The following is a 27,254-nucleotide window of genomic DNA, read 5'->3' on the forward strand; positions in this document are numbered from 1 at the left end:
TTCTGTTTAAGGAATACTCTATTGTCACTAGTCCAGAAATTACATTATAAAATAAGTTTTGAGAACTGTGTGTATTTTTATAGAAGACTTCCAAACACATAGCTTTTCATTAAATTTGTACAGAAAGCATAGCATTATAGCTTTCAGTTACAACTCAAGACCTCCCAGTCTTACATACATTGCACTAGCAATTGTGTCAACAACCTCCAGCTGCAGTATTCCTGTGTGGCAGGAGTTCCTCACCTGACTCAGAGGGATAAGGCACGCCTACAGAAGCTGATGCTACTTAATGCTTGTTTCTCAGCGCTACCTTTTCCTGCAGAGTACTGTAGTCAGGCAGCTGCAAAGGAGGCTGTATGTAGGCACAGCTCTTGGGAATATGGTTCCTGCGGTTCTGAGGGTGGGCTAAGCCACTTCCAATAATTTGAGGTCTGCCCTGCAATGCAGCCCAGTAAGTGTGGACTTGTTTTTCCTGCAGCTATGGAAGATTAGATTCAGCAGAATGAAAGGTACTTTTATAACTATATTCCTTAAAAATAGGAGATAGGGACTACTGGTGTCTGTTTACCAGAAAATGGCTAATTATTGCAGCCTATGGTTTTAAGCAAGGCAGCTTGATTTTGGTCTTGCTTGGTGTCTACTTCAAACTCTCAATTCAGTTATGATTCCACTGGATACCTCTGTGGATGAAAGAAAACATGCATACTGACAACAGTTTGTGTGTTGTTTCTTCTGTTCAAGTACATAATAAGGGTGAGCAAGTAGTTTAAAGCCTAAGTTTTGGATTCAGAAGGAGTAGGAAGGAGGGCATGGTCAGGCTTCAGAAAAGAGATTGCTTTCACCCAAACTATAAAAACAACAAAGCTTTTGCTATTGATTTTAGAACTGCTTTTCAGCATTCAATACAACAGTTCTAAATAGTTAAATACTATTATTTTGAAGGGGGAGAAATAGTGTCACTCAGGAAAAGCAGGTCTTAACAGATGTGTTGCTAATAATTCTCTTGCCTCAGCTGCAGGGCTTGGACCAGTGACCTCTACAGAGCCTTTCTAATTTAAATTCTGTGAAATAAATAAGCTTAAGACTTACACAACAAATAGGTCAGCTGAAAGTCAGATCACCACATCACATTCAAAGATGATAGAAACTAATGTAGCACACACAAACAATTTCCAGTCTGGAAGGGAAGATCCTTCATAAACCCAGAACGTGCAAATATAAAACATTTCACATATGAATGTAGTATGTTTAAACTGCAGTGAACACTTTTAAGACAACCTTGAATTATTTTACAGAAGTCAGAAACTGCAACATTGCCCCCCCATTGATACATGCTCTTTTTTCTCTCCTTTTAAAAACAGTGCAGGTAAATTAGTATAGCCTCTCTGCACTCCATGGTGAGGAAGAAAGCATCCTCCATTTAGGAATAAAGCTCTACTATCAGTAACTGGGATTGCAGACCGGCAGGCACAAAGATTGGGTGTCTCTCTACATAATCTAAAGCAAGGGTGTTTTGAGTTCTCCGAGTGATGGTATAAAGGCAACAGGCTGAAGCAGAGGCAGCAATAAACATGTGTGATCCTTTTTTGCCTTGAGAAAACAGCAGGGATTTAGTGAACAGCTAAGGATCTCCGGTCATAACCTCAGAGTCATGAAGAAGGAAAGTGAACCTGGCTGTGAAGGACGTACATTCCTCCCCTCTTAAGTCAGTCACTCATTCCTGAGAGGTTTTTACAAAATTGTTAGATTAAATCCCATGGAAAAGAATGAACCTGAACTGCAACAGACCAGAGTTCTACATTACCCTTAACACAGGCAAAGGTGATGCTTATTTGGGAATAATTCTTGTGACATCTAATCTTTAAGACAGATAGCATAACAAATGAGACAAGATTGTCTACATACCTTTAAGAAAAAAATATTTATTTATAAAAATACAATGGGATCAGTTTGAGAAGTGTGGCAATAAATACAGTTCAAGGAAGAAAAAAAGCATTTCTACATGGATATATTATGGCACAATAAAAGGTAAATGCACCTTCAATCATGGAACTTCTGTTGGCTCAAGACTTTGTACAAGCTCCCTTTTTAGTAAGACAACTATTTCTAAGTTTGGTCAGTGTTGATAATGGAATGAATACACAATCACAAATGCAGGACTTACCATTAGCAAACAATACCTTAAGAAACATAACAATGATATTAAATCACTAATGAGATATCTTAAATTTAATTGGCAAAGACCACATGTAACTTTAAGCATGAGATTCTTTTATCTCCTCTGGAGAAAAGCTGTAAATATGTAAAATGAAGGCTTAACTTGGTATGTAAAGACCTACTTAAGTAGAGGTTGTGAGAATGCATAGCTCCTTATTAAACAACCTGGCTGTACGAGAGCACTTCCCCTTTCACAGTATTCCTTTTACTTCATATGCAGTTATTGTTTATGCTGTAGACTACAACTGTTACAGCACTAAAGGCAACTAGACAGGGAAAGGGCAGAGAAAGGAAAAAGGAATGTATGTAAGGCAGTATTTCTTTAGGTACATTAAGCATAGTGTAGGGAAGACAAGTAACAATTCCACAAGGCTAGTTTCGTTCTTACTGAATAAAATAATGGACTAATACTGAACTTTTGATGCAAAGCTAGTAATCAATGCCCTGGTCACTGTACTGACCATGGTAATCTCTTTGATAGTCATCTTGGTACTCTCCGTGATAGTCATCTGGGTATTCTGCCTGATAATCACTATCGCTGATTTCTGACCCATTAGTTCCTGTTCCTTGGCTGCCATTATGAATGACAGGTTCTGTGGGTGCAGCACAGTACTTGGGGTCATACACTTGCCGTCCAAGCCCGTACACACTCATTCCCTTCTGTGAAGCTACTTTGTTGGTACCCATTTGTAACGAAATAGTTGAGTTATCCACAGGTTGTAATATGTGCTTCTGATCGTAGATGTCTCTCCTGGTACCTGGTGCCAGCATACCAGCCTAATAAAACAGGATTGTAGAGGTTCAGTAAGAAGGTCAAGAGCTGTGATTACTGGATTTATGATTTCAACTAGTATGCCTCACTGAAAGTGCTGAAAATTAGGAATTAAAGTATAACAAAGCACAGCAGCATGTGTTCACTAGTAGGTAAGTCACAGATTAAAGTCCTTGCAAAAAGGTCCAATTTATGTTCCTCTTTGGAAAGAATATACGAGTACTCTGACTAAGATGGTGCCAGTAAGCAATTTCTTTTTTGCCTTTGTCTAGTTAATACTTAAAATGAAGTTACTGTTTTCTTCTGGCATAACACTGCCAGCAGGAAATTCTAGAAGAACCAGGTCAATTTTATGCCTTAAGACACTCAGCACAGACACACTGGTTAAGGTAAGAGATTCAAATTCCTCAATTACTGAATAAGAGCACAGCTGAACTATACCCACTCACTGCTGCCTGTTAGACTCTGCTACTGGGCACCACTCCAGGCTCTCCTGTCCCAGTAGGCTGAGAGCTGTGTCCACCCTGCACGTCACACACAGTCCTGCTTACCTGACTGGCTCCTTTGTTAGTGCCCATCTGTAGGCTAATCGTCGTCTGGTCAAATGGCTTATCAGTTTGCATTTTTGGATCATAGAGGTGTCTTCTAGTTCCATAAGCAGTCATGCCTGCCTGACTGGCACACTTGTTGGTGCCCATCTTTATTGGGGAAAGGAAGAGGTGGACAGAAGAAATTATTTTTATTTGTACATTAAGAACAGTCTAAGGAAACAAATATGGTTGGTAACTGCGATGGCTGATAAAAAGAAGTAATTTCAGTGCATGTTTCCCTCATGTAGTTTGACCACTACCTGTAATAAATTACCTGTTCTCCTTACTGAGTTTCAAAAGGAAAAATAAAGGCAACTGTCATCCTAAGGCATTTCAGTGACTGGCATTTGCCCAACTGCATTGCAATTGGAATGGATGTATGCCTCAAAATGTAATAAGTAACTTTTACCTTGGACAGTAATGAGTCATTTATACTGCCACGACTTCTCTACCACAGGAATTTTAAGACTTTATTTTGGCTTTTATGATTACTAAGGAAAGAGAAGAGAATAAAAAGTTTCTACCATACAAGGAACTTCAGCTATCCAAAGACAAGGATGATGCTGCTAATACTAGCTGTTCCTTTCCTCCTTATCACTCTTACAGAAGATTTAAAACAAACAAACCAACCTTCCAGGCAGTGACTTGAGCTTATAAAGCCAATCAACTGCTTACAAGAATTAAAACCTTATTCCTCCTTCCAAGATAAGAATATAGTGTTATTCTGCACCTGGTTTTGCATAAACAATGTATCAGTTAATCAAAGCAAGGAAGTTGTTCTCAAATGTAAAAAATTAACTGCAAACTTGAATTTCATACTTACCTGCAGGCCAATTACACTTTGACCAGCTTTTAGTTTTCCTGCATCAAAACTTCGTGCTTGTTTCTCTGCATATTTGACACCAATATCAATTGTAGTATGAAAACCTTTAGTTTTTGCCTATGTAGGGAGAGGGAAAATAGAATATTCAGTGTTTGAAGTGTATTTTCTGTCTCCACACCTTGAGCCTGGGCTCTCAAATGATGCCACAAGCAGGTCTATCTCCATGAGACTGTGTGTCAGGGCTGAGAGAAGGTACCAGTTTCCTATGCCACTTGAAGGTGGCACTCCAGAGCTACCTGAGTCAAAAGGATATTCTGCAGGGATTAGTGTTCTCCTGTGAGCCTCCTCTGTTCTGTGTAAGCACATGGAAGCAGTCAGGAACCCTCACTCTGAACTAAGCCTTCCCTGGGGCATGTGGGAGCACACAGCCCTCTGAAGTGCAACCTCTGCAGTATCTCAGACTCTCAGTACTGTCTGTCCTCTCCTGACAGGCTGGACACTCTTTTTTGTATTTACATGGGTTGGAAGGGTGCATCTGAACTGGCCTGTGGATTTGGGCCAACTGCAGGAATACAAATACTTACCAGACCTGCCAGTGCCACTAGAGTAGTCTGTACTTGAGTCATATTTCCATTTTCAAAAAGATCATTTGCTTCAAAAATATCATGTGGCTTCATGCCGTAGACTTGGATGGCTTTGATAAAATTCCCAATGTTCTCCAGCTAAACAGAAACAAAAAAGCCAGTTTTCTACACAGTGTTTCAAATCAGAAACTAAGTAATTTTAAGCCTTCTGGTGTTGGTTGGTTTGTTTGCTTGTTTTACTCAAGTTCTTTACCTTGTGCAAACTGGACAAAACAGTTGGCATGGTTAAGAGTGACTGGTGGGAAGTCTGGGATTATTTTTTGTTAGTTTTAATACTGATTTCAGAAATCAGACTAAAAGGTTATCCAGCCTGGCATTCCTCCATCAGTGAGTACCATATACTTTGTTAGAGTGGGCTTTGATAAGAAAACTTGTCTCAACTGTCTGTCCCTTCCAAGAGAAATTCTAATCTAAAACCTGCTTCAAAATTAGAAAATTTTACATAATGTCCATGCTATTTGACTTCAAGAACTGATAATTTTGAATAAAATAAAAACATAACTATGTGGATGGGGTCCTTCTATGGACTGAAGGCATTATCTTGCTCACCTACTGGGACAAATAAGCTTTGGGGTTTATTAGCACATTTTAGCACTATGTGCTGTAGAAATTGGGAGGCAATATGGAATACAAAGAGTAAGGACCAAATCTCGTCTTTCCTTCTGAAGTTTTAAGAGGTATTAAAACTTAAAAAAAAAATCCTCGCCCATATTTAGAAGTGTTCAATGCCAAGAAAACAAGGAGGCTGACATAACAGTATTAAGCTAGACCCAGCAACAGCAAAGGCAGCAACCCTAGGCAGCAACCCTTCCAATGCTTGTTCCAAGTGCATGTTGCATCCTCTCCAGACACATTCTGAAGAAGATGCTTCATACAGAGATGTCTGGGTACAGGCAAGCTGTTGACCTAATACCTTGCAGCACTGCCTGGATGGAAAACTCAGTTGCGAATTTAATAAAATGTAAACATCTTGGTTTTTTAACTGGGAAAAGGCCTTGCTATAGGGCTCTAAGTTGTTCTTCCATCTGACACTTCCCTGAGCAGCTAAAGTGCTGCTATTAAATACAGGTACTCAACTGCCATTGATGAACCACCTCAGCTGTAGCTGCATTCTGTTAAACACTGTTCATGTCTGCAGCATCCTCAACTCTTGGATATGTATCATATGTAAACTTGGTGCTACTAAGATTTAAGATGTACCGCTTTCACAGCAAATTTGTTAATACAGAACAAAATAATTGTTTGGGGGTTAAGGGGGTTAGAGGTGTAGTTCTGAGGTTGGGTTTTTTTTTGTTTTACCTGGTGCCAATTTAGTTTTGATTGATTAATTTTCTTCACTGATCCTGGCTGCAGCTTATTTATAAGCCTGGGGAGGTGAAAAAGAGGGAAATGCTTAAACAATAAATCTCATCCTTATACCATCTGTGCAGGCATTATATAATACTTTTACTCATGCTTTATTAGTTGCATTAGTTTCATCAAAATGGTCAATTTCTTGGTTCATACAGTGGATTAGCTCAGTTCTCAGGTCTCACAAGTCTAATAGAGTAACAATTTTTGTGTGCCATTTGATTACTATAGAAATGAGTTATGCCATTAAATTTAGAAACACTTAGAAATCTTAGCTGCAATATAAAGGAGATTTAAGTGTTCATTTTTCCAACAGTTTCAAAGAAGTTGTCTCCTGTCCTACAGTCAGCTATGTTTGACTGTTATTGTTGATGTCTTTTGAAAGGGAATCTTCAGAAAGTCCCTTCTTAGTTCCTTGAAAGTAGAAAGCTCCTAAAAATAAGGTTACTTAATAAATGCTTACTCGCATAAGATTATGCCATCTTTTAATCCCAGTTGAAAGTTTGCACCAATACTCAGCCCTGTAACCTCTTCTATCCAGTTACGCAGATCTTCTTCTATCTGGGGGTCATATTTCAGGGCAATCTGTAACACAAGCAGTTATAAAGTTACTTCAGGAGAGAAATCTCCAACTCTTCCCCACCCCAATTCCATTTCAGAGTATGCTATAGCTGTTATCCAATAATTTTACTGCTGGATTTTTAAACGGTATTTTATGCATCAGAGTACAGATGTAAGCACTTTATCCCTCTAACTATAATTTTCATGGCTTTACTAAAGGTCTGTTTGCAAAAAGCACTTTGAAGCATGTAGCAGTTTTTCCTAGGGTAAGAATTCCTGGAGATCCTGGAAAGTCTTTTGACAGCTGCAGAGGAATGATTTTTGAAAAAATATTTGATTCAAGCTGTACTTTGGCAGGAAGTAAGGAAGGGAAATAGTATATTATGAACACAAGTATTCTGAATTGCCATGCCATCAAGTACTACTGCTCACATGTAGATTTCACTACATGAAAAATTTTATGTAATAGATTTGAAGTTATTCACCTGAAGATTATAGTGGGTTTGCTTTTACAGCTAGTTTATGATTAATGGAGATGACCTAATAAATTTTCTCCTTGTTGCTACAACATTAAGAGTTATCTTGCTGGGGATTCTGGGGGCTGCGTGTGTGTCTTGGTTTATCATTAACCTTTAGTATCCCTGCTATTTCTTTTCTCTTCGATCTTCCTGGAAGACTCTTTTGGAATGAACTGTGATCTCATATTTTAATTGCAAAGAAAGAAAACCTGCAATAATCTTTGAAGTTAAAGGCATCAAGCAGAGACCCAGAGCTGTTAGCAAGATGACTTAAAAACTCATTTTCCAGATGTTCAGACTTCACTACTCTGTAAGTTTATGCTTCAGTCACTAGAAATCAATCCATGTGAAAGGAATGCTTAAAACCAGTGAACTTCAACAGCACCAGCTGTCAACAGCATCCGTGTTCCTTCACTCTGCCCTTTGTTCCCCTCCCCTGAAGGCACCAAAAAGCAGCTCCAACTTCCTTCAGGTTAAACCTGTCACCTTTGCAATCCTTTTCGCTATTGGCAAGTTGGACAAAATGGATTCTGTCACTTGAATCATCACTACTTTTTCTGCAAACAAAACAAGTTATCTGAGCACAAGATTGTGTGGGATAAATAACCTCCACTGGGGCAGAGGTTGGCAACACTTCCACCTTCATTAATTGTCCTGCATGGGTCAGTAAGCAAGGTGGGAAGTGAGGTTACCTTGAGAAACCTGACAGGCAAGCACAGAATGTACCTGCAGTATTTCTAACACGTAGAAAATCAGCTCAGCTACACCAGTTGCTTACAAACTCCTAACAAGAAACTCATGTACAGCCTATCACATTTAGATCAAAATGTACATTTGAGACTTTATACATATAGTTTTAAGACTTCAGCCAAGAAAAGCCAGCTATTAGCAGCTATATTTATACTGCAGGAGATTATAATTCCAACATATCTGAATTACTTGGATAGAGGCAATTGCTACATTTTGGCTAGCATTAGTAATCCCTGACTCCAAACTGACCAAACTACAAATTACAGTACTCTTTTCTCTATGTTTCTTCTAAGGGGAATGGAAAATTCCTGTATCTCTGGCTTTACTTCAAAAACTTGTCTGAGTAATACTTATTTTCCTTAGACTATTTGTAATAGTAGTGCTATGGTGCCTTAGTTACAGATGAGGATAATGGACTAACCCATTCCTACATTCAGATCTTGATTAAGGTGTAAAATTTTGGTCATTATTTTGTACAAGATGACAAGGAAAATTTCGTAACTTTATTTTTTAATCATACCTTTTGGATATTAGCTAAGACTAGAAGCAGACTAGGAAAGCTAACTGAAGGTCACAGCTTCAGACATGGCTGTGGTCTCCCCTCTTGAGTGGCAAATAGCCCCTCTTGCACTTCCCTTAAGTTTAGCACCAGCAGCAGCACAACCACATTCATATACAGTGATGGTAGTAATAGCAGGGGTGGGTAACATCTTGAAAATGGTGTATGAAGAAGTCAGCTGTCATCTTTCTCCTTCCTAACCTGGTGATTAGCTTACAAATGACTTTTCATGGATCTTTTTATTTCTTGTGGAAGCAAAGCTTATGTGATCACAGCCTTAATTTGTCTCCCCAGTAACTTCTGGCAGAACCCAACTGGCTTGTTCAAAATTATAGAAGAGAAGCAGTCTTGGACAGAATTGAGTCAATTTAGATTTTGTGTGAAAATAAATATATGTGCAAGAGAGAAAGATTCCAAAACATCCCCCCCCAAAAGACTGAAATGTAGCATTGTACTCTTCTTACAAATTAGAGACCTATTAAAATCTTGCAAAAGTGACCTCACCCACAAAACCTTAAGTTACGTGTACAGGCAAGACATATAGTGTATGATTTATTTCTGTACCCCACTTCAAATGAAGGAACAGGATTTATAGAAAAGCCAGAACTTTCTATTCTGATGCTCCAGTCAGAAGACAGCAGATAATTTGGGCTGGTCATTCATATGCTGACAGTTCATATTGTGATAAAATCACCATTCCAGCATACATGTGGGTACAAAACAGGGGTTGAGCTAATCTCCTCCACAATTCTTTAGTTACATATATAAAGAACATTGTGCTTTCTGAAAATTCAGGCAGTTTCAGTGTAGCTTAAAGACAGTGCTAGTCATCCTGCAGTTGAAATTTTCTGGAATAGAACTAGATTGTTTCTACCGCTTTTATTTTTAAACACTAGCAATATTTTTTTTTCCTTCAAAAAAAAAGGAAATTTAGTTTGTGATCATACCACCAAGACACACAGTTTGAAGATTAAACTTTTCTCTCCCAATATTAAAAAAAAAGTAAATATGGAAGCCAGTAGGAGTGAGAACCCTAAAGACTTCTGGAAGTGGGGCTATTTTAATCTTTCTTGGCAAGCATCTAAAAGAAAAAACATGGCAGAAATTTTCCTCATTTAATACTAAGTGCATTCCATATGTGAGATTACAACTGAACTGAATATTAAATTGCTGACCCCATTGCTTGGGAACCTTAGAAATAATCAGGTGGAATTTTATCACTTCTGAAAAACATATACTTTATGTTGGAGTACTTCTACCATGTGTTCAAATCTTGAGCTTTTCAAGAGGATTTGTTTTGGGATATCACTACAGTGGTTATCTAGAGATAGGAAGTAAAAAATGCTTATACACATGAGACTTTTCTTATTGCCACTAAAAGCGTTACTATTAAATCTCCTAGTTTTCAAAGTTGTCTTCACCTACTGCAGTGTTTGACTTAAATATGATAACATTTTTGTTCTGATTTTTGAGCTAGTGGGAAACTAAGTTACAAAAAGTAAAAATTGGTGTTATTTTCTCTGCAAATTATATTCAATCTACCTGAAAGCTAGTGATGTGAAATCTTTAGAATCAGGCTTTAAACATGTGAGAAGAAGGGATTAAACAGGGAGAGTGACAGGTCAGATACTACCAGAAGCAAGGCATTATGCTTACTCTAAATTCTTAGCTCTTCTATTCCCAATGGCACAACCAGAAGTTACGTAACACTCTTAGTGAATATTTCATATTTTCCATATGTGGATATCAGAGTTGTTCCAGTTTTCCTTTGATTGCTATCTATGAGGTGAAGACAGAGGCTTTGATATAAATGTAAAAAATTATGTCTTTTTCCATTACTACTCATCAACGTGCCAACATTTGATCCTTTATAAATACTTCATGGAAGATACTTAAATCTTACAAGTCTACAGCAAAAGAAACCATTGTCTACTGAAGATGAAAGCAGTAGCTAAGTAGCTTCATTCAAAGTACCATCAGTGCCATGAAAAAAAAAGCTACAGTTTCAGAATACTGTAGAAATTATTCAATTGTAGCAATGGATATAAGATTTTACAGAAGTTTAATATAAGATAGCAGGAAGCCAACTGTTAATTTTTTTCCTTTCTTCTGAAAAATATATAAAGTTGTAAATGTTGCTCTTTTTGTTGACACTTCAAAGATACAGGTTTAATAGAAATATCTTCGAAAGGAAACTAATGTTTATACAAGTGGTCAAAATTATAGGTGATCCAAGGTTGTGGAAGGAAAAGACTGGGTGTTACTTGCCTATTACAAACTGATATACATGTGTTTATGCCAATGTACGTATGCCTCAGGCTGGAATCCTTGGGTTAAACTTGATTCCTTTGGCAACTTCACACCTGATCCTCACACCTAGTTCTGTTCAGGTAGGACTTTCCGGTTTGGGACATGTTGGAGGGTAAAAGCCCTCCCTCAATGTGTAGTACAGGGACAGTAATAATCATCATTGTTTTTATCAAGCTCATGAATTCCTGGAAGCTAGCGAAGTTCTGCTGGCCAACTTTAATGATCTGTCTGTGTCCCTTGAAGTTACTCAGTGTGCCTGTAGCATGTTTAGTTTGAGTGATGATGTTAACCAGTACTTCACACCATAACTGATATCACATGGACTTTCAGTTGTCCTTTTATACTAATCTTTTCCAAATTACACAGTACACACTGTACGCTAAGGGCAAGGCGTCTGCCAAATCTCCAGTTTAAGAGTTCAGCTGGCTATATTGCTGCTACTCTGGAAAAATACTGTAACAGGATCTCAAGAAAGAGTTTAAGCACACTGCACTTCTTTTTACACTGGGACTAGCAAACACAAATCTTACTAAGTTAAAAAGCAGGCATAAAAGACAAAACTTTCAAAGTTAAACATCGTGTCATAACAGCTTGCACTTCTTTGTTCTGATGAAATTTTTGATTAAAGCTGCAGGCTTCCTGCCCTCCCCAGCAGGAGTCGAAGGTTTAATGTACAGCATGCTAAATTTAAAGTACTAGTAGGCATTTGAAAAAACTGCTCTCTAGTCATAAGTTTTGACAAGAAAAGCCTGTACTTGTCAAAGTGCATCAACAATTCTATCATAGGAACTGTGTTTGTCAATAAAACTTTAAGATGTATGTACATATAAAACTGCAGCAAAGTAGGTTGTACATTTTGGTTTTCCAAGGTAAATAAAGTACAGGGCCATGTACAGCAAGAGAAATAACCAGGACTTTACTCCAAGATAAGATAGCATTAGGAAGAGGTTACATATATGCTTTTTCACCAAAGTGAACAGAAAAATACATAGAGCCCTAAGTTTTGGATTTTAACGTTCTTCATAGGGCGAAGTTTGGTATGGCCCATATTCTTGCTTAAAGTAACACAAAATTACTATCTTTTTAATTAAAAAACAAGATTGAGTAGAGAAGGCTTACTGAATTTCTAATAAGTATAGGAGCATATTCATCTTGTACTGAATTTAATTAATGTCTAGCCAGGGGATTAATATTAATTTTACACATTTAGATCATAAACTACTGAAAGCAAATAAAAACAACAAATGGAAAACTCCAGGCTTTAAGGCCTAAGGTTGTACAGTTTCAGTTTTAAGTAGCAATTTGTTCCTGTATCAACTTTTCAATCCTTATTAATTTGGAACTATCTGAGTGAAACTGAATTGCTGTGGTTTCAGTGCTGCCTTTGCAAACATCCTTTGCATTGAAATAAGCACTACCTTCAGCAGTGATTTGTCCTGCTGAGGCCAAAGACAGCAATGATGATACTTCTTTTTTTCTTTGCTTGGCACTAGTTTGTGATGAAATCTTTTTCCTACCCCTTTTAAGGCTTTATGATGGGGTATGGGGAAAGATGAAAGCGAAATTCTCTCCTGGTATCAAGACAGAAATAACTCTTGAAAGTCCTTACTGCTCAGAAGTGGGGAGTCAGGCAGACCACAGCCAGTCCCAAGTTGTTATCCAGAATTCCTGTCGATCACCTGGTGTTCCAGAACACACTTTTGCATCACCTATCTAAAATTTACACAGCAAAATATCTGGGAGAAGAAAAGTGTTAAGAGCATACTGGCTATGTGAGTAACCAAGAAAAAGGCACAGAAGAGTAAACTCTTCTCATTAAAGGAGAGGGAGAATGACTTTCTAATTTTTTTCTTTTTAATTTTACAAGCAAGCTAAAACTTTCCTTTAAAATTCTATGGTGTGAATAGATTACTATACATATCTAATCTTCAGCTTCAGAGGTGACAGAGAGTGGCAAGGACATAATCATTGATTATTTAGTCATAGCGTAAATAAATAGCACACCCTGTAAGTTGAGACAGAGAACACAAGAGTGGAAAAATATAAAGTTTGATTTTTACTGAAAGTGGATAAGAAGAGGAAGTGACAGGGTACCAAGGTGATTGTCAAGGGGAGCTTCTTGCCATATCAACCCAATGCGCTTTCATCATAAGGACAAATTAAAATCCCCTGTTAATTTCATGTATGTTCACCTGGATTGCATGCAAAAGCAAACGTCAGAGGAGGCATATTTGTGCACTAGAAACCCAAATGTAAAGGGAATATGACAATCCAGATGAAAACCAAAGGGGAAAGTACTTCAAAAACTCAAAACCACCATTCAGTATGCCCTGGTATTTGAACATGCTTTTTTTTTCTGTCATTATGGACTATTGTACAGAAAGGCAGAGAACACTGCATTAACACTGAAAGATCTCACTATATCCCAATATGCTACTTAGAACAAAAACTTTACAGATGTATCCATTTTGGTTAATATTCAACAGTAATTTTTTTTTTTATGTGTAGCATAACTGATACCCTGCCAACATCTCACTGTTTTCTCTGTAAATCAAAATTTAGGCTACAATCTTTAAAGAAGAGAGGGATGAGCATTAATCCAAAATTCTTGGCACTCTTCTCATAGGCACAAGTTTAAACTCTGAAGTGAGAACAAACCATGCCTCAAAGTTTCCAAGTCATCTTACAAGTACAGATACCTGTAGTCATGCGTGGTGCTTGTTGCCAGATCTGCTGGCTGGAAGAACAGTGTTCTACCCCCTGGCTGTCCAGTAGGACTTCATGGCATTTTGCAAGCTATTCAAGAAGCCAGTGCTACCATCTCTTCCCCCAGAGTGCACCAACACTTGGGACACACACCTGCCCTTGGACTGAATGCTGGCTCCCTCTTGTTCTCAAGCAGCTATTGCAATGCCCTCACTTATTCAAACATGTTCTCAGTTTTTCTTGCACTTCTTGCTCTTATCATGTTTTGTCATAGTCACAATTTTCTGGCTTTTAACTCCAATCCTCCTTAGTCATCAGCTTCCACTGTCAACTGTAGCACCTTGTGGTCATGCCACCATACATTATACTTCTTGGTGTTGAGTTCCTTTGCTCTGTTTATTTAGTCTGTATATTGCTGAACTATTTATATTTCTTCACAGAACATGGTTCCAGTAGTATTCACTACCTATTATTCTGAATCACTGCTGGTTTTTTGTTTCAAAAAACCACTGGGATATGAAATTTCTTCTCAGCTAAAACACAGCTGGTCCAACCCAATGAACAAAAGCCTGTTAGTCCCTGATGGGAACTTAATTCTCCTTGCTCTGAAATCCACCACCAGTATGACTGATATGACACAGCAAATCTGGGCAGGCTCTGACATCACAAGCAGCACTGTCTCCTGAAACAACACACTGAGTGCTGCACGGAAAATCCTGGTAACCTGACAGACCTCAGTGATGCCTAGTTAATCTTCTTTTGTGGGGGAAAGGAAAAAAAATCATACAGAAAAATCTGGTGCATAAACAGAAAAAAACTCCAAAGCATCTGAAAACAATTTAGTTTTTCCAGTAGCAACCCTGGAAGCATCTCCTGAGACAATTGTTACTGTAACTCTGGTGGAACAGTAGTTCTCAAAGCCTAGATGGAACCTGCAAACAGAAACAGTAACATCAATCATCACTCAGTCTTTCTCAGAATACTTATTTAATCTATTGCTACTACAGAAACCCAGGAAATTATATATTCTTTCAAGCTTATTCACTTTTCTCCCCAGTAGAATGCCTTCTAAATATGTAATTTTATAAGTGAACTGTATTGTGACTTGGTAGCCCTTCCCCAAGGCCCAACTGTGCTGACAAGTCTTTCAAATTTACCTTCCAAATAGGACTACAGAATCTGATTATTTCAGTCTGAGTCTCTCTCCACACCTTTTTTTTTCTCTTCAAACCCTCTTCACTTACCAAAACCAGAGTAATTATGTTCTACAGCAGCAAGCAGGTAACTGGTAACTCAAACACACCTCTCAGAAAAGTTGGCTAAAGAAAGTGCTGTAAAATTTACTCAAAATGCACATTCCTTCTGCCTCTCAAGCTTAGGCACAGTCTGTGCTGCATTTTCTCAGCACTTTTTCCAAAGGTAAACCTCAAGACTCTGCTCTTATTGCTCTAATTTGCCTGCACCCAGTAAGCTCAGGTACTTGATTCCTTGCTGCCAGCTGTGATGCCAGGCATAGGCTTGACTGGGAAATGAACAGATGACACGGCAGGTCCTGAGGCAACAGGCATTTCCCACCCGACTGCAGTGACACTACTTGGTTGCCTGTCAGCCTGCACCAATTTAACTCTATGAACTCACATTAGCTGAACAGGCTCACTGAGGTGCCTGTGATAGGTATTCATACAGAAAACACAGTTTCCTCTCATTCTTACTGCCATTTCATCCTTGCACATAACAATTCAATTTTGTAATTTAGGTGAAAGACATGATTTCTTGAGAACTTCCTTTAGCTGCTTCTGGTAGTAAGAGCTGCCTAGATTTATCTTTCATAAAGGTAGTAGATCAAAATCTTTCAATTCATGCATAGCATGTTTTTCTGGTGGACATAATTTTCCCCATTGCTAGTTTTCTTAGCAGAAGCACAAAAAATGCAGGTTTCACACCCTAAGCTTTAGAAGACTTTGTCTATCAACAGCTTCATACTCTGGTTTTGTTTTACTGCCAGCAAAAATATTGCAAGAATGAACTTGGCACAAAGAATGAAAGACAATGATAATCTGCTGCTCCTGGTCTTCCACCTCACCCCTCCTGGGTATATCTCTGACCAATTTAAGTTCAGTAGGTGATGCATAAGGCTGATTATAATCCAGGAAACATTGAAAAATATTTTGGATTTGGCAACCCAGACAAGTTGTGCTTTAACCACATAAAAAGTGTTTTAATGATTTTTTTTTAAAAAAGGTTGATGGCCACAAACACGTTAGAAAATGTTTATTTAATTTTCTAATAATATACATCTTTAAGAAGAAAGTCTAAGAAAAATAAGACAAAGTGACAAAATTTATGATTACATGAACTTCTAGCTCAACTTTTTATTTAATGAAAATATAGTTTTAGTAACGTACAAATCAAGCCGTAAGCCCACTACACTGGAGTTTATGAGTAAAGAAGAAAGTACAAGTGTGAAAGCAGAAAAGACAGTCAAACTCCAAAGTAACAGGTTCTGATTCAATACCCTGTAGAAACTTTCAAAGCAGTGTTTTTCAGCAATTCAACACAAGCAGAAAGAACAGCTGGCACTGCTGGGGGTGGGTAGGAGATGCACATACACACTGCGTCCAAAACTCAGGATGCCACAAGGCAAGCTGTGGTGTCATTATGCTGCACACCTGAACTGACAGTAGGTTTGAAATACCCACCCAGCAGAATGGGGGCAATGCTGTGCTGCAAATGACTGCGAGATGTCTCAATCCTCAATTATTTAAGGTTCCATAATTGTTCTGTAGAAGAAAATGCTCAGGTGCACTGGCCAACTAACTTTGTTAGTTATGTTTTGTTCCCATACTGTTCCATTCATTCAAAGACCAGTGTTTTATCTCTGATACTTAATCTCACAATCTTTGTTTACTTTTTTATTAAAACCATCTAGATTCTTTCAAATAGAAGTAGCTTTCCATATCAAAGACATTTTCATACCATCATTTATTAATGATAAAGGCTGCTATCAAGACAGACCATAGTAAGAAGGCATTAGTCTTTTTTTTCTTCAACAGTTACTTGTACTTTTTACTTGTATAGGGCCTGATTAATACAACGTCAGCAAGGTAAGGGAACCTGCTAGGTAAGCTTCTTGCAAAATTAAGCAAAGAGCATTTAGTCTTAGCACACCAGATACGTGCCTGAACTACACATTCATGAACTACACCTTCATTGACTTAACACTGTATTGCCTTCCAATTACGATATATAATGGAACTTCTAATTGATTTCCCGCAGTGTTATGAAGTGAACCAAAGCAGTGGCAGCTCAGGCTGGTCACACAGCGGGAATCACAACAGGAGCTGCAGTACAGGTCCTGCTCCAACACATCCTTCTGCTTGGTGTGTACTGGCCTGAGCTCTGACTTTGTGTTCTGCCCATGCTCAACACAGAAGGAAAATACTCCGGTGGGGTCCATGTCAGCAGCAAGGCAGGAGCTGCTTTTCACCATGAACTCTTAACTATAACCAAATCCCTTCCCAAATGCATGTGTATTTTATGCCTCACCTTTTTCTGTGAAGACTTCTAGTATTTAGTCAACTGATTAGGGACAACAGAAAAATACTTTTTAATTAAATTATTCTTATTCAAGCAAAATCGGGGATACTAAGATAATGCTGTCTGTAAATAAGAGGCTGTAGCAGTGGAAATATCAGCAGGAAAGCAATATAACAGGACAGCTTTCTTAGCAGGAAAGCAAAGTAAGGTTTTTACAATAGTGACATCCAGTTTTATCCTGGGAAGAGCTATGGTACAAACATGCGAAGCAGGACAAGATTTGTTTAGAATCCATCTATAATTCAGCCAGCTAGGATTTTCAGGAGATCAGATTCCATCTTCATGCAAGCGTTTCAGAACAGCAAGAAAGCGCAGAAATATTTCGGTTTTGCCCAAACCTAGGAAACCACTTGGTGTTCAGATCCTGTGTGTATGCACAAGCTACATATTGTTTCACTTCACTGTACCTCTTAAGGATTACTTGGTATAAAGGTCTGCCTAAATAAAGTCCTCAAGAAAAATCCTGTGTTGACCCCAGAAGACAGGGTTGTGTCTTAGAAGGGAAGCAGCAAAGGCACTGAATGGTTAAAGTCTGGTTTCCATGAGTGAATGAGTATCAGTGACCAGGGCAAGCTCAGGCTCCCAAGGCTTAAAGCCTGCTTGGCCCAGCTGCTGGGACTGGGCAAGGTGCTGGGGAGAGTCCAAGCAGGGCACTAGACCGTGGCTGTGACAGCAGCACTTCATCCTCGCTTCAGTGGCCTCCCCATACTGCCAGCTCCTCCAGGGGCACCAGTGCCTGCCAGCCTTTGCCAGTTATACATCCAGAATAGCGTCCACTTCGGGTAAAAGAGATTGTATAAGCAGCAAGAAGTTTAATTAGGTTCCCCCTCTAAATATCTACTAAAATCTGAACAGGTTTGAGGAGGAGGAGGGGGAAAAAAGCGGGGGGAGGAGGGAAGGGTTACTGTGGCTTAAAAAAAAAAGTCCCAAACATGGAACCACCCACCTGAAGAAAGTCAAAACAGTTTTTGAGAAAAACACTGTAATTCAACCCCACTAAATAGAAACAATGATATAAGTTACTGTGAGACACTACTGCAGAACCAAATGTATTTACTCAAAAGAGAGTATTTGCTGCTGAACATAGCTATACAAGTTAACAGTTGTTTAGAATCAGATACTTGCAAAAAGCATTTTTAAGCAAAAGTCTCTCTTAAAGAAAAAAAGAAAGATTTTCACATGATCTCACTTAGAAAAAATCTGTTTCAAATTGCCCTACGTGTCCTGGCCTCAAGCCCATTTTTACTGAAGGCCTTTCCTGTACAGTTCCATAGGGGATGGGAATCTCTACAAAGTTTGCCTTAAAAGGACGTGTCAGATGCCCAGTGTATACCACGTTATGCAGCTACAGAAGCTAACAATTCTGAGTACAAAGAAGTGTCTATCCTTTATTCTCCAAGGCAAATTATAAACTATTTGCAGGCAAGAAAAAGCATCCAAATTAATGTTCTGTCAAAAAAAGACAAGGTGAGACAAAAATCAGTGATGTGCTGCTCTCCCACAAGAATGTGTGCATTCATCTGTTTTATGGGTATTGACTCAGCAACAGGACTATAATCAGTATTTTTCTCTAAATTTTAAGCTAAGTCTATCTCTGAAACCACATAAAGACCACATTCATTTGTAAATTTTAAACAAGCAAGCATTACTGTAATGCAAATCATAGTTTTTATTTTCTGAGGCCGCTAATCCCATTTAATTGTCGTGACTGTCAAGCTCTATTTGCTTTCTTCAGAAGTGTTCTAGTCATAAGAGGTACACTGTGAGCTTGCATTCAAAGGATGCACAATACTTATCTCCTTAAAAAATAACCTTAGCAAGTTTTATGATTTTCTACCACCAGTGTAAGATTTACTAGAAGGTTATTAATCCGCCATAAACAAGGTCACTGTAATACACTTTATACAGGCACAGAAAATGCTTTAAATTTTAAAGTGCAGACACAGTGTGCTTACTAAGGTTAAACATAACAAAAGTTTCAGCCAACATCCTCACTGTTCATTTACTTGTGCCCCATGCTGGTGCAGCACTGGCAGTTCTGTCTGTGCTGTCCCCACACACAGGAGCAGACCCGTATGGTGCTCCACCTCTGCCTTGAGGTTCATGAGGCAGCAGGAGCTAATCCTGGCTATGCCATGCCATTCATCACCTTCCTCCTAGAAAAAATGGTGTAAGATGAGAGGCAGAACTGGAAATTACACCCCTCACTCAGGGCTTAAGACGGGCAGTGACACCTGCCCTGCAGTTCAAGCACGGCCTGCGCTGCTCCATGCCTCAGGTCTGAGGACTCCAAAAGATAACTGCCAACTTTGCAATGAAGTGTCAAAATTTTCTGGGGATTTAAACCACTGGGCAAAGGAAGTTAACTCCTGTGTCAGTGGTTTACAGCAATAGATGTTCCCGGGGCAGCCTGGGGCTCCCGAGCTGTGACACTGGGTACAGGGCATATCTACCAGGCAGGGTTGTGCGAGGGCTCCCAAAGGCAAGTCTCGTTTGTGGGCTTGGGCAAGTGTGCAGAACAGGCATGAGTGCTAACATCCAAGCTGCTGGCAAGAGAAGTGTTTCCATGGCAAATCACTTGCTTCTGCTCATTGTAAAAAGAGATGTATCCCTGCTATGAACTCTCAACCCAATGCTACATAGGCTCCATCGCCATTAGTCTGTACCTCTTATTAGTGCTGTAGTATTAATACTTCTATTGAAGTAGCCACAGAATTGGAAACCTACACTTGATCATGCCTAAGAGAACAGACCTGTCCTGAGATTGTAATAGTGAAAGTGGAAAATGGATTAGACACATCAAGGTAGAGTAGACACACTGAGAGAGTAAAGGATGAAGATGAGTGGAAACATTGTAGGTAAGATTCTCCACTGCTGGCTTATCTTGCTTGTCTAAAAACAACAAAAAAATCTAATTAATCTGCATTAATACCAGTTCTCAGTCAGTATGAGAAGCCTTCACACACAGGATTTAACACCAGGAGATAGGTTACTACAGCTTAATAAAGCCAGTGTATAGATGCTGAAGAGGCAAGCAGGGGAATTTTCTACCTTTTACAGTCTCCTATGAAAGTCTCTGTTCTCGTGCGAACTAGCTGAGAGACGGTTTCCTATTTTGTAAACTACTTGCAGGTGCAGAGTGTTGTGAGAATGCAGTAGATATTGTTTTGGTTCATTGAGAATAATATTTTGAGAATGGGAACTGTTTCTCTCAACCAATCATTTTGGTGGGAGGTTAATCAATAGGCCAATCATGTAATTTCTCTATTGCGAATCATGCTATAAAAAGACGGGTTTTTGGCATTAAAGAGTCAGCCTTGACCATCTTCTCTGACCTGAATTTGTGTCGTTCTTCATGCCATGCCTGCGGACAACAGTGACACCAGTGATTCACTAGGTTTCAAAGAAAAAAAAATCCTCTGCAAAATTTCCAGCAAGAGACTAAACTCATGTTTCAGCAGCTGAGGTGCAAACACGTTCTCAGAAGTGCAAGAGGCATCTGCCCAGAAAAGGAACACAGCATGCTTTGGAAGTGGAGGGCAGCAGGACCATGCTCAAGTAAGTGTTGTTGAATGCAAGTAACTGAAATTTAACATTGTCAGTCAAAGTAAAACTAAGCATCAGAAACAAGTAACCAGCAGAGAAATTGTAAACAAATAGGAGATTTCTCATACATTTTTTTAATGTATCAACAACCAATTTATCTTAAGACTAACTGACAAATAGATGGTTTCATTTTTTCATTTTTTATATCACCAACATGTTTTTAGGCGATGCACGTAGTTATTGTGCCAAATATTGATTGATGGTAAGTTTAACTATGGAATTATTCTACTGTCATATTTATGTTTCATGGACAGTTTTGCTGTTGACTCAATTATCAAAACTGTACCATTAAGTACAAAGTTATGCAGTTTACTTGAACTGTAGATCTGTTACCAATGTCTGTATCTAGCTGGAAGAAAATCACAGTTCTTTGAAAAAAATACAAAAACTGGACACAAAGAGAAAAGTTCTAATGCTTTCCACAGTGAAACTGATATTTAGCTAGGAAATGTTAACTTCAAGAGCTATGATCTACTATCAGAAACCATGAATTAACCAGAGCAAACTGAAGTTTAATGCTTGCTCCTATAAAGTCTTCTGCCACTTTCTCTGAAATTCCATTTTCAGTATATATTTCTATTACAATATTTCTAAGAGCACTAAAATATTAGATTTTTTTATTTATTCCCCATGCAATAAAATGAAGATAATGCAGACGGTCATGCAGGCTGATTTTATTTTAAACTAAACATCTGAATTTAATTCAAAATTTGTAAATGAAATATATTACTTTAAAAGTTACATAGCTGTCTACGTGCAAGAGAGAAGGAATGCAGAGATCTTATACTGTCACTTATGATGACAGAAGCTATTGTCCTCTGCTCTCAAAGCTTAAATTTTCACTGCCTTTATCCACTACAGTATCAATATTTATTACATCATTTCAAACAACATTAATAGAAATTTTATCAGCAGCAAACATTCTTACCTAGGGTTCATAAAATTTGGTGAGCAAATCTAAAATTTTGTTAAAGGAAAATAGTCTAGAGGAAGTATGGCATGGTAAAGCAAATGTATAGTAGGAAGAGTTGCATTTTAAGAATGGAAAAGGATATTTTTCTGTTTTAAAAGGAGGGATGAGAAAGAGGAAGAAGAGGGCCTAACAGCTGAACCACAGACAGCCAAAACTTATCTCACTATTAAATCACTAATTAAAAAATCTGAAAGTTAATTATTTTAATCTGGTTCCCAGATAAAAATATTTATTAAAAGAAAAAAAAAGTAATTTCTGGAGGACGCAATTAAATCTGTTTATTTGGTGTGTAGCAGGTAAAATAGAGGACAAGAATTTTCTTCTCAGCAGTTTCAAGAGGAACACAATAATCATACTTAGGGCTGGTTTGCATTATTCACCATAGACTTCAATTATTTTTTGTTAATCTGTATTTGCCCTCAAGAAGGAAAGCAAGAAACACTACTGCCCTCCTGCACACTTGCAAAATAGGGAGATATTTTGTTTACAGGCTTCACTTGTCTAACAGCCTTCCCTTTAAAAAGTTTGTTTCCCTTCCTTTTCCATCTTGCTAGGGCTTGACCTTTCAGCGTGGCAGCTGCAGGGATGGGATAACTCACTTCAGTTATTCCGCTGTCTTTAAAAAGTTTGTAAAATGGTACTGCCCAGTGACAGCTTCCTAACACAGGCATGGCTCAGAAGGAAAGTCAGGGACATGCAATAAATGCTATGCAAAATTTAACTCCCCATACAAACCATACTCCTGCCCATCCTTACTTTCTTATGAAGATGAAACTGGCACTGCATCAAACATAAGAGGAGGGAGAAGATAAATGCCTGCCCCATACAAATAACATTTCCATGGGAAGGGTGGAGTCACTAGGAAGCAGCTGAATGAACTGGAACCTCTCCTCCTGCTGCCCAGTGTTCCTGTTTGTTCCACACCTTCTGCAGTGAGACAATGGAGCATAAATCAGAGACAAATATAAAAACGAGTTTGCAGCTTTATCTAATTGCATCATCATCTCATGCTATGTCAACCTCACATACTGCAGAAACTCCCCCATTGCTCAAGAAGAAAATTATTTCTTGCCTGCAGAAGAAACCATCCATTTCAATCAGTTTAAAGAGCTCCCCACTGAATATTTGTTTTGGATCAAATATCTTCTGTGATCTCAAGCAAACAGGGAATCAGCTTCAAAGGGATTACACTAGTTAAGACTACCTACACATTTCTCATGCAGACAAGTTTCCTTACAGCTGGGAACCAGTACACAAACTCCATGGTTTTTTTGTAGGAATGAGGAAAAGAGACCCCTAACAGAGACCAGACACCATATTGGTGTGAACTAAGGTAAGTAGCAAAACAAGAGAAGGGTGGAGCCTCAAAAGGAAAAGAAAAAAAAGGAAAAAAATCCCTAAACACCAAACTAGACATAGATTTTAAGCTTAGAGACTGAATCCTGAACCTCAATTAAATAAAATTCTTAAAAAGTATCAGGACATGTTATATTCATCTATTCAAATACCACAGCAAACAAAAGGTCTCTCTGAACACTAATACAATGTCAAATGAGAAAATAAAAACCAAAACCTAAGGATTTTTTTATCCAGCACAGCTGGACCCTCAGGCAGCATAGCTGTGAAGCTGTCTGTTTTCTGCAGAAAAACATTGCTTGGGATCAGCACTGAAAATTTCAAACAAGGGTATCTAACACTATAATTCAAGCAGGGAGGTACTACAGCTACTTACAAACATTACCCTAAGAGCACATTAAAAAACCCATAACACAATAGTTTGCACAAAGGCCAATATTTTAGAAAGCGTGATTATAATCAGTAGCAAAAACTGATCCTCCAGGAGTTGGAAACTAATTCTTCAAATCTTCATGAGACAGAAAAATCTGGAAAAAGGCATTTCTGATCTTTACAGAGACATTATCTGCTGATCCTCTAGAATTATACAGATGAACAGACAGACACACATCTAACCCACAAACACATGCAAGATACTAGATTGGAGGTACACAATATATCTGTATATAACACAACTGCTTTGAAATTTGATCTCTTACAGTGAGAACAACATTCTAAGAGCTCAAGGCTACATCTCTTCTGGAGTTTTTGCTGTTCATTGGTGGCTTTTTTGTTTGCTTGGGTTTTTTGAAGGGAGATGAGTTCATTCCTCTTTGGTGCACTTGAATTATTTTCTATGGCACTGCTGCAATGACATTTCCAAAGAACGCAACAGAAACCTGCAAACAAGTAAACTGGAGCTGCCCCCAAACATCCATCCCTCTGCAATATTTGCATTGAAGGCAGAGAATGTGAGTGAAACAAAACTCAGCAAAATGAAGTAGAAGGCCCTTTGCATAAAGGTGTGAAATACACCAGTTTCAAACCCTCTGCTAATGCATGGGCTTGGAACAGTTCCTCAGGAGGGCCTAAGGAAGCTGATGGCAATAAGAAACTGAAAGAAAGAACAAAGAACTAACTTCTTCCCATCTTGTCCCCATTAAGGGATCACTGTTAAGCCTACATAATTTTGGCAATAATTTTTAAAGTAGAAGAGCATCTACTTTCTTCCTAATTAACATGCAATAACACACTACGCGTTTTAGGCTTTTTTTTAGGTTTGGGTTGTTTTGGGTTTTTTTTCAGTGTGTAATGGTGTAGATAAATCACTAAGTTTAGATGCTGGAAGCAACCACTCTGGAAGACATTTGGTTACATGATGTCATCAAACTTTGCAGCAGAACCCACAACCATCCTGAGAAAGCCAATAAAGAAAAAAAAAAAAGCAAAATGTTATTTTGTAAAGCATAAATTACAATGTTTAAAGGAACGACTTTTCTCCCTACTCTCCTTTCTACTCAGCTATAAGTAAAACAGGATTTGGGGATGCTGAAGCCTGAAACCAGGCATGCGTCAGAAACAACCGGTTATTAAATAATACCAGGTTTAGATTTTAAGCCTGTGAATACAGACACTGAGCACCAACTTATCCCCACTTGTTTAGCGGTGTAACTTTTATTGCAAAGGTTTTTCCTCTTATCAGGTAATTGTTCGCTGCAACGTAGCAGCCACTATAACAGGACAACATGAGACACCTTTTGTTCCTAAGAATATGAGAAGAACCTCAGCAAAGCCGCGCACAACTGGCGCCCGCCGCTCCGGCCGCGGGGCCCGGCTGCTGTCAGCCCTGGCTTTTCTGCCGCTTTCAACCACAGCCCCTGGCACGGCGGCGGCCGCCGGGCTCTCCGTGCTGGCTGTCCCCACTGGCGGGGCTCCCCGCAGGGCGCGGGCCGCGGGACCCCCGCCCGCAGCCGCGCCGCCTTTGTGCGCCCCCGCGGGCGGGGCGGGGCGGGCGGACAATGCGCGTCTGTGCGGGCCCCGCGCCGATTGGCCGCGCGCCGCCCGTGCCCATGATGTCATGCGGCTGGAATGCGCCGCGCGGGGGGCCGCGAGCCGCGCAGCGCCCGCGCAGCGCCCGCACCCCCCCGCACCCTCCGCGCATCGCCCCGCTCGGCGGGACCGCCCGCGCCCTGCCCGGCTCTGCCCCGCCGGGGCACCCTGCCCGCCGCGCCGCGCCGCTGGCTGTGGGACTGCTGCGGCCCCCGCACCGCGCCCCGCCCTGCCCCGGCGGGAGGAGAAGGGACGAGCGGGATGTCCCGTGCCAGGGCTGCCGGCGCGGGCAGGTGCAGCCCGGGCGACCGCGCGAATCGCGACTCCGCACACGGGTCCGCTCGGCGCTGACAGCTCTCCGGTGCCCGCAAGTTTCCCGAGCGCTGCCGCGAAGGACAGCGCTATCCCAGGCCGGCGGCGGGCGCATCTTGCGCGCCTGCACCGCGCGGGGCGGGCGGGACCCCCGCCGGTAGCCGGAGGCAGCGGAGCCCCGCGTCGCGTCGCGCCTCGTCCCGTCCCGTCCCGCCCCGCCGTCCCGGCGCAGACAAAGCCCGGCGAACCCCGCGCTGCCCGTACCTTGTTCTTGACCTCGGCGGAGAGCCCGTAGGAGGGCCCCTTGTTGAAGTGGGTCATGTCGGCGGTCTCCCGCGGTCCGGGGGCGCTGATCGCAGGCGCTGGCGACTCCGGGCTGAGATGAGAGTCCGCCCGCGGCCGCGGAAAGTTCTAGTCCCTCCCCCCTGGCCCGGCCCCGCGGCTGCCGGAGCCGCCGAGCGCCAATCGGGGCGCGGGGCCGGGGCAGCCCCCCCGGCGGGCCGGGGAGGGGGCGCGGGGCCGCGGGGAGGGGCGCCCGCCCCGCCCGGGCCCGCCCCGCCCGCCGCCGCCGGGCGCCGCCCGGGGGTCCGGCCGGGGCGGGGAGCAGAGCGGAGCGGGGGGACGTCAGCGGGAAGGAATCCGCGGGCACCGAGGGCCGCCGCCGCGGAATGCGCCGCGCCGCGGATTGCTGCGGCACGCGGCGGACCCGGGGAAGTGGGGGGGGGGGCTGGGGAATCTCGGCGAGGGACCGGCGGCCGCGGTCCGGCGCTGCCCGGCCCTCACGGGGGCCTCCGAACTGCCGCATGCAGTGGGAAGCCCCCGCCGGACCGGGATGACGGCACTGAGGGCAGGGAAGCCGGGAGGACGGCGGTGGCTCTGCGTTCGGGGCGATGCTTGCCCTCGGGCCCTTCCCGGGCAGTGCGGGACCGCCGCCGGAGAGGAGGGGTCGGGGAGCCCGGGCAGAGTGGGACCGGCCGCGGGCAGGGCTGGATGCCGGGGAAACGCTCATGCACACCTCTGTCTTGCGCTGTGCCGTGGCCTGAGCTACTTGTGAAATTCCTTGAAAGGGTTACAGAATATCAGGAAACTTGGAACAACGCTGGGAGACGGAGCAAGACGGAGGAAAGACGTGCACAAGTCGTCGAAGTGAGATTGAAGTGTAGCAGGACGATGGGCTCATGCTCGTCTCGATCTCATAGTTCCTCTGCACCATGTGCTCCTGGGCACGGATCCTGCGGGAGCCAGCACCTCCGGAGTTTGGTGCGGGTCACCCCCTTCCCTACGGCGTTAAGGCACGGAAAGACAGCGCTGCGCTGTGTTAGTGGCCGCTGGGGAGCCGTGGGAGTCCCGTCCCTCTGTGGAAGGCACAGGGCACACACGTGCTGGGCATACCAGCGGGATTACACCAGATCCAGCCCAGGGAGCGCTCGTTCCTGCGAGCCAGCGATGGACCTGGCTTCGGCACTGAAACCACTCTGGAAAGCGAGTACACAGTGAACACTTGGTCCATGGAGTGAAGACCCGAAAATACAGCAGTGTGTTTCCTTCAGTGTTAAAGTAGCCTTTTGAATACGGTTAAATT

The 27,254-nt window shown here is 41.2% G+C and overlaps 1 protein-coding gene across 2 annotated transcripts; it reads right to left on the reverse strand.

Annotated features, from left to right (window-relative positions):
* Nucleotides 1-1,902: 1,902 nt before the first annotated feature.
* On the reverse strand, nt 1,903-26,110 carry CNN3 (calponin 3). 2 transcript variants are annotated; one of them, XM_039556318.1, is made up of 7 exons: nt 25,937-26,110; nt 6,860-6,981; nt 6,346-6,412; nt 4,987-5,124; nt 4,403-4,519; nt 3,541-3,687; nt 1,903-2,994 (listed from the first exon to the last, which is right to left on the reverse strand). In XM_039556318.1, the coding sequence occupies exons 1-7, from the start codon at nt 25,991-25,993 to the stop codon at nt 2,647-2,649; spliced, it is 996 nt and encodes a 331-aa protein (XP_039412252.1). In that variant the 5' UTR covers nt 25,994-26,110; the 3' UTR covers nt 1,903-2,646. The 2 variants fall into 2 exon arrangements, with proteins under 2 accessions (XP_039412252.1, XP_010407460.2); XM_010409158.4 differs by lacking the exon at nt 25,937-26,110 and adding an exon at nt 22,733-22,876.
* Between the last annotated feature and the right edge of the window lie 1,144 nt (nt 26,111-27,254).

The sequence above is a fragment of the Corvus cornix genome, chromosome 8 (assembly GCF_000738735.6).
Source record: "Corvus cornix cornix isolate S_Up_H32 chromosome 8, ASM73873v5, whole genome shotgun sequence".
Classification (NCBI taxonomy): Eukaryota; Metazoa; Chordata; class Aves; order Passeriformes; family Corvidae; genus Corvus; species Corvus cornix.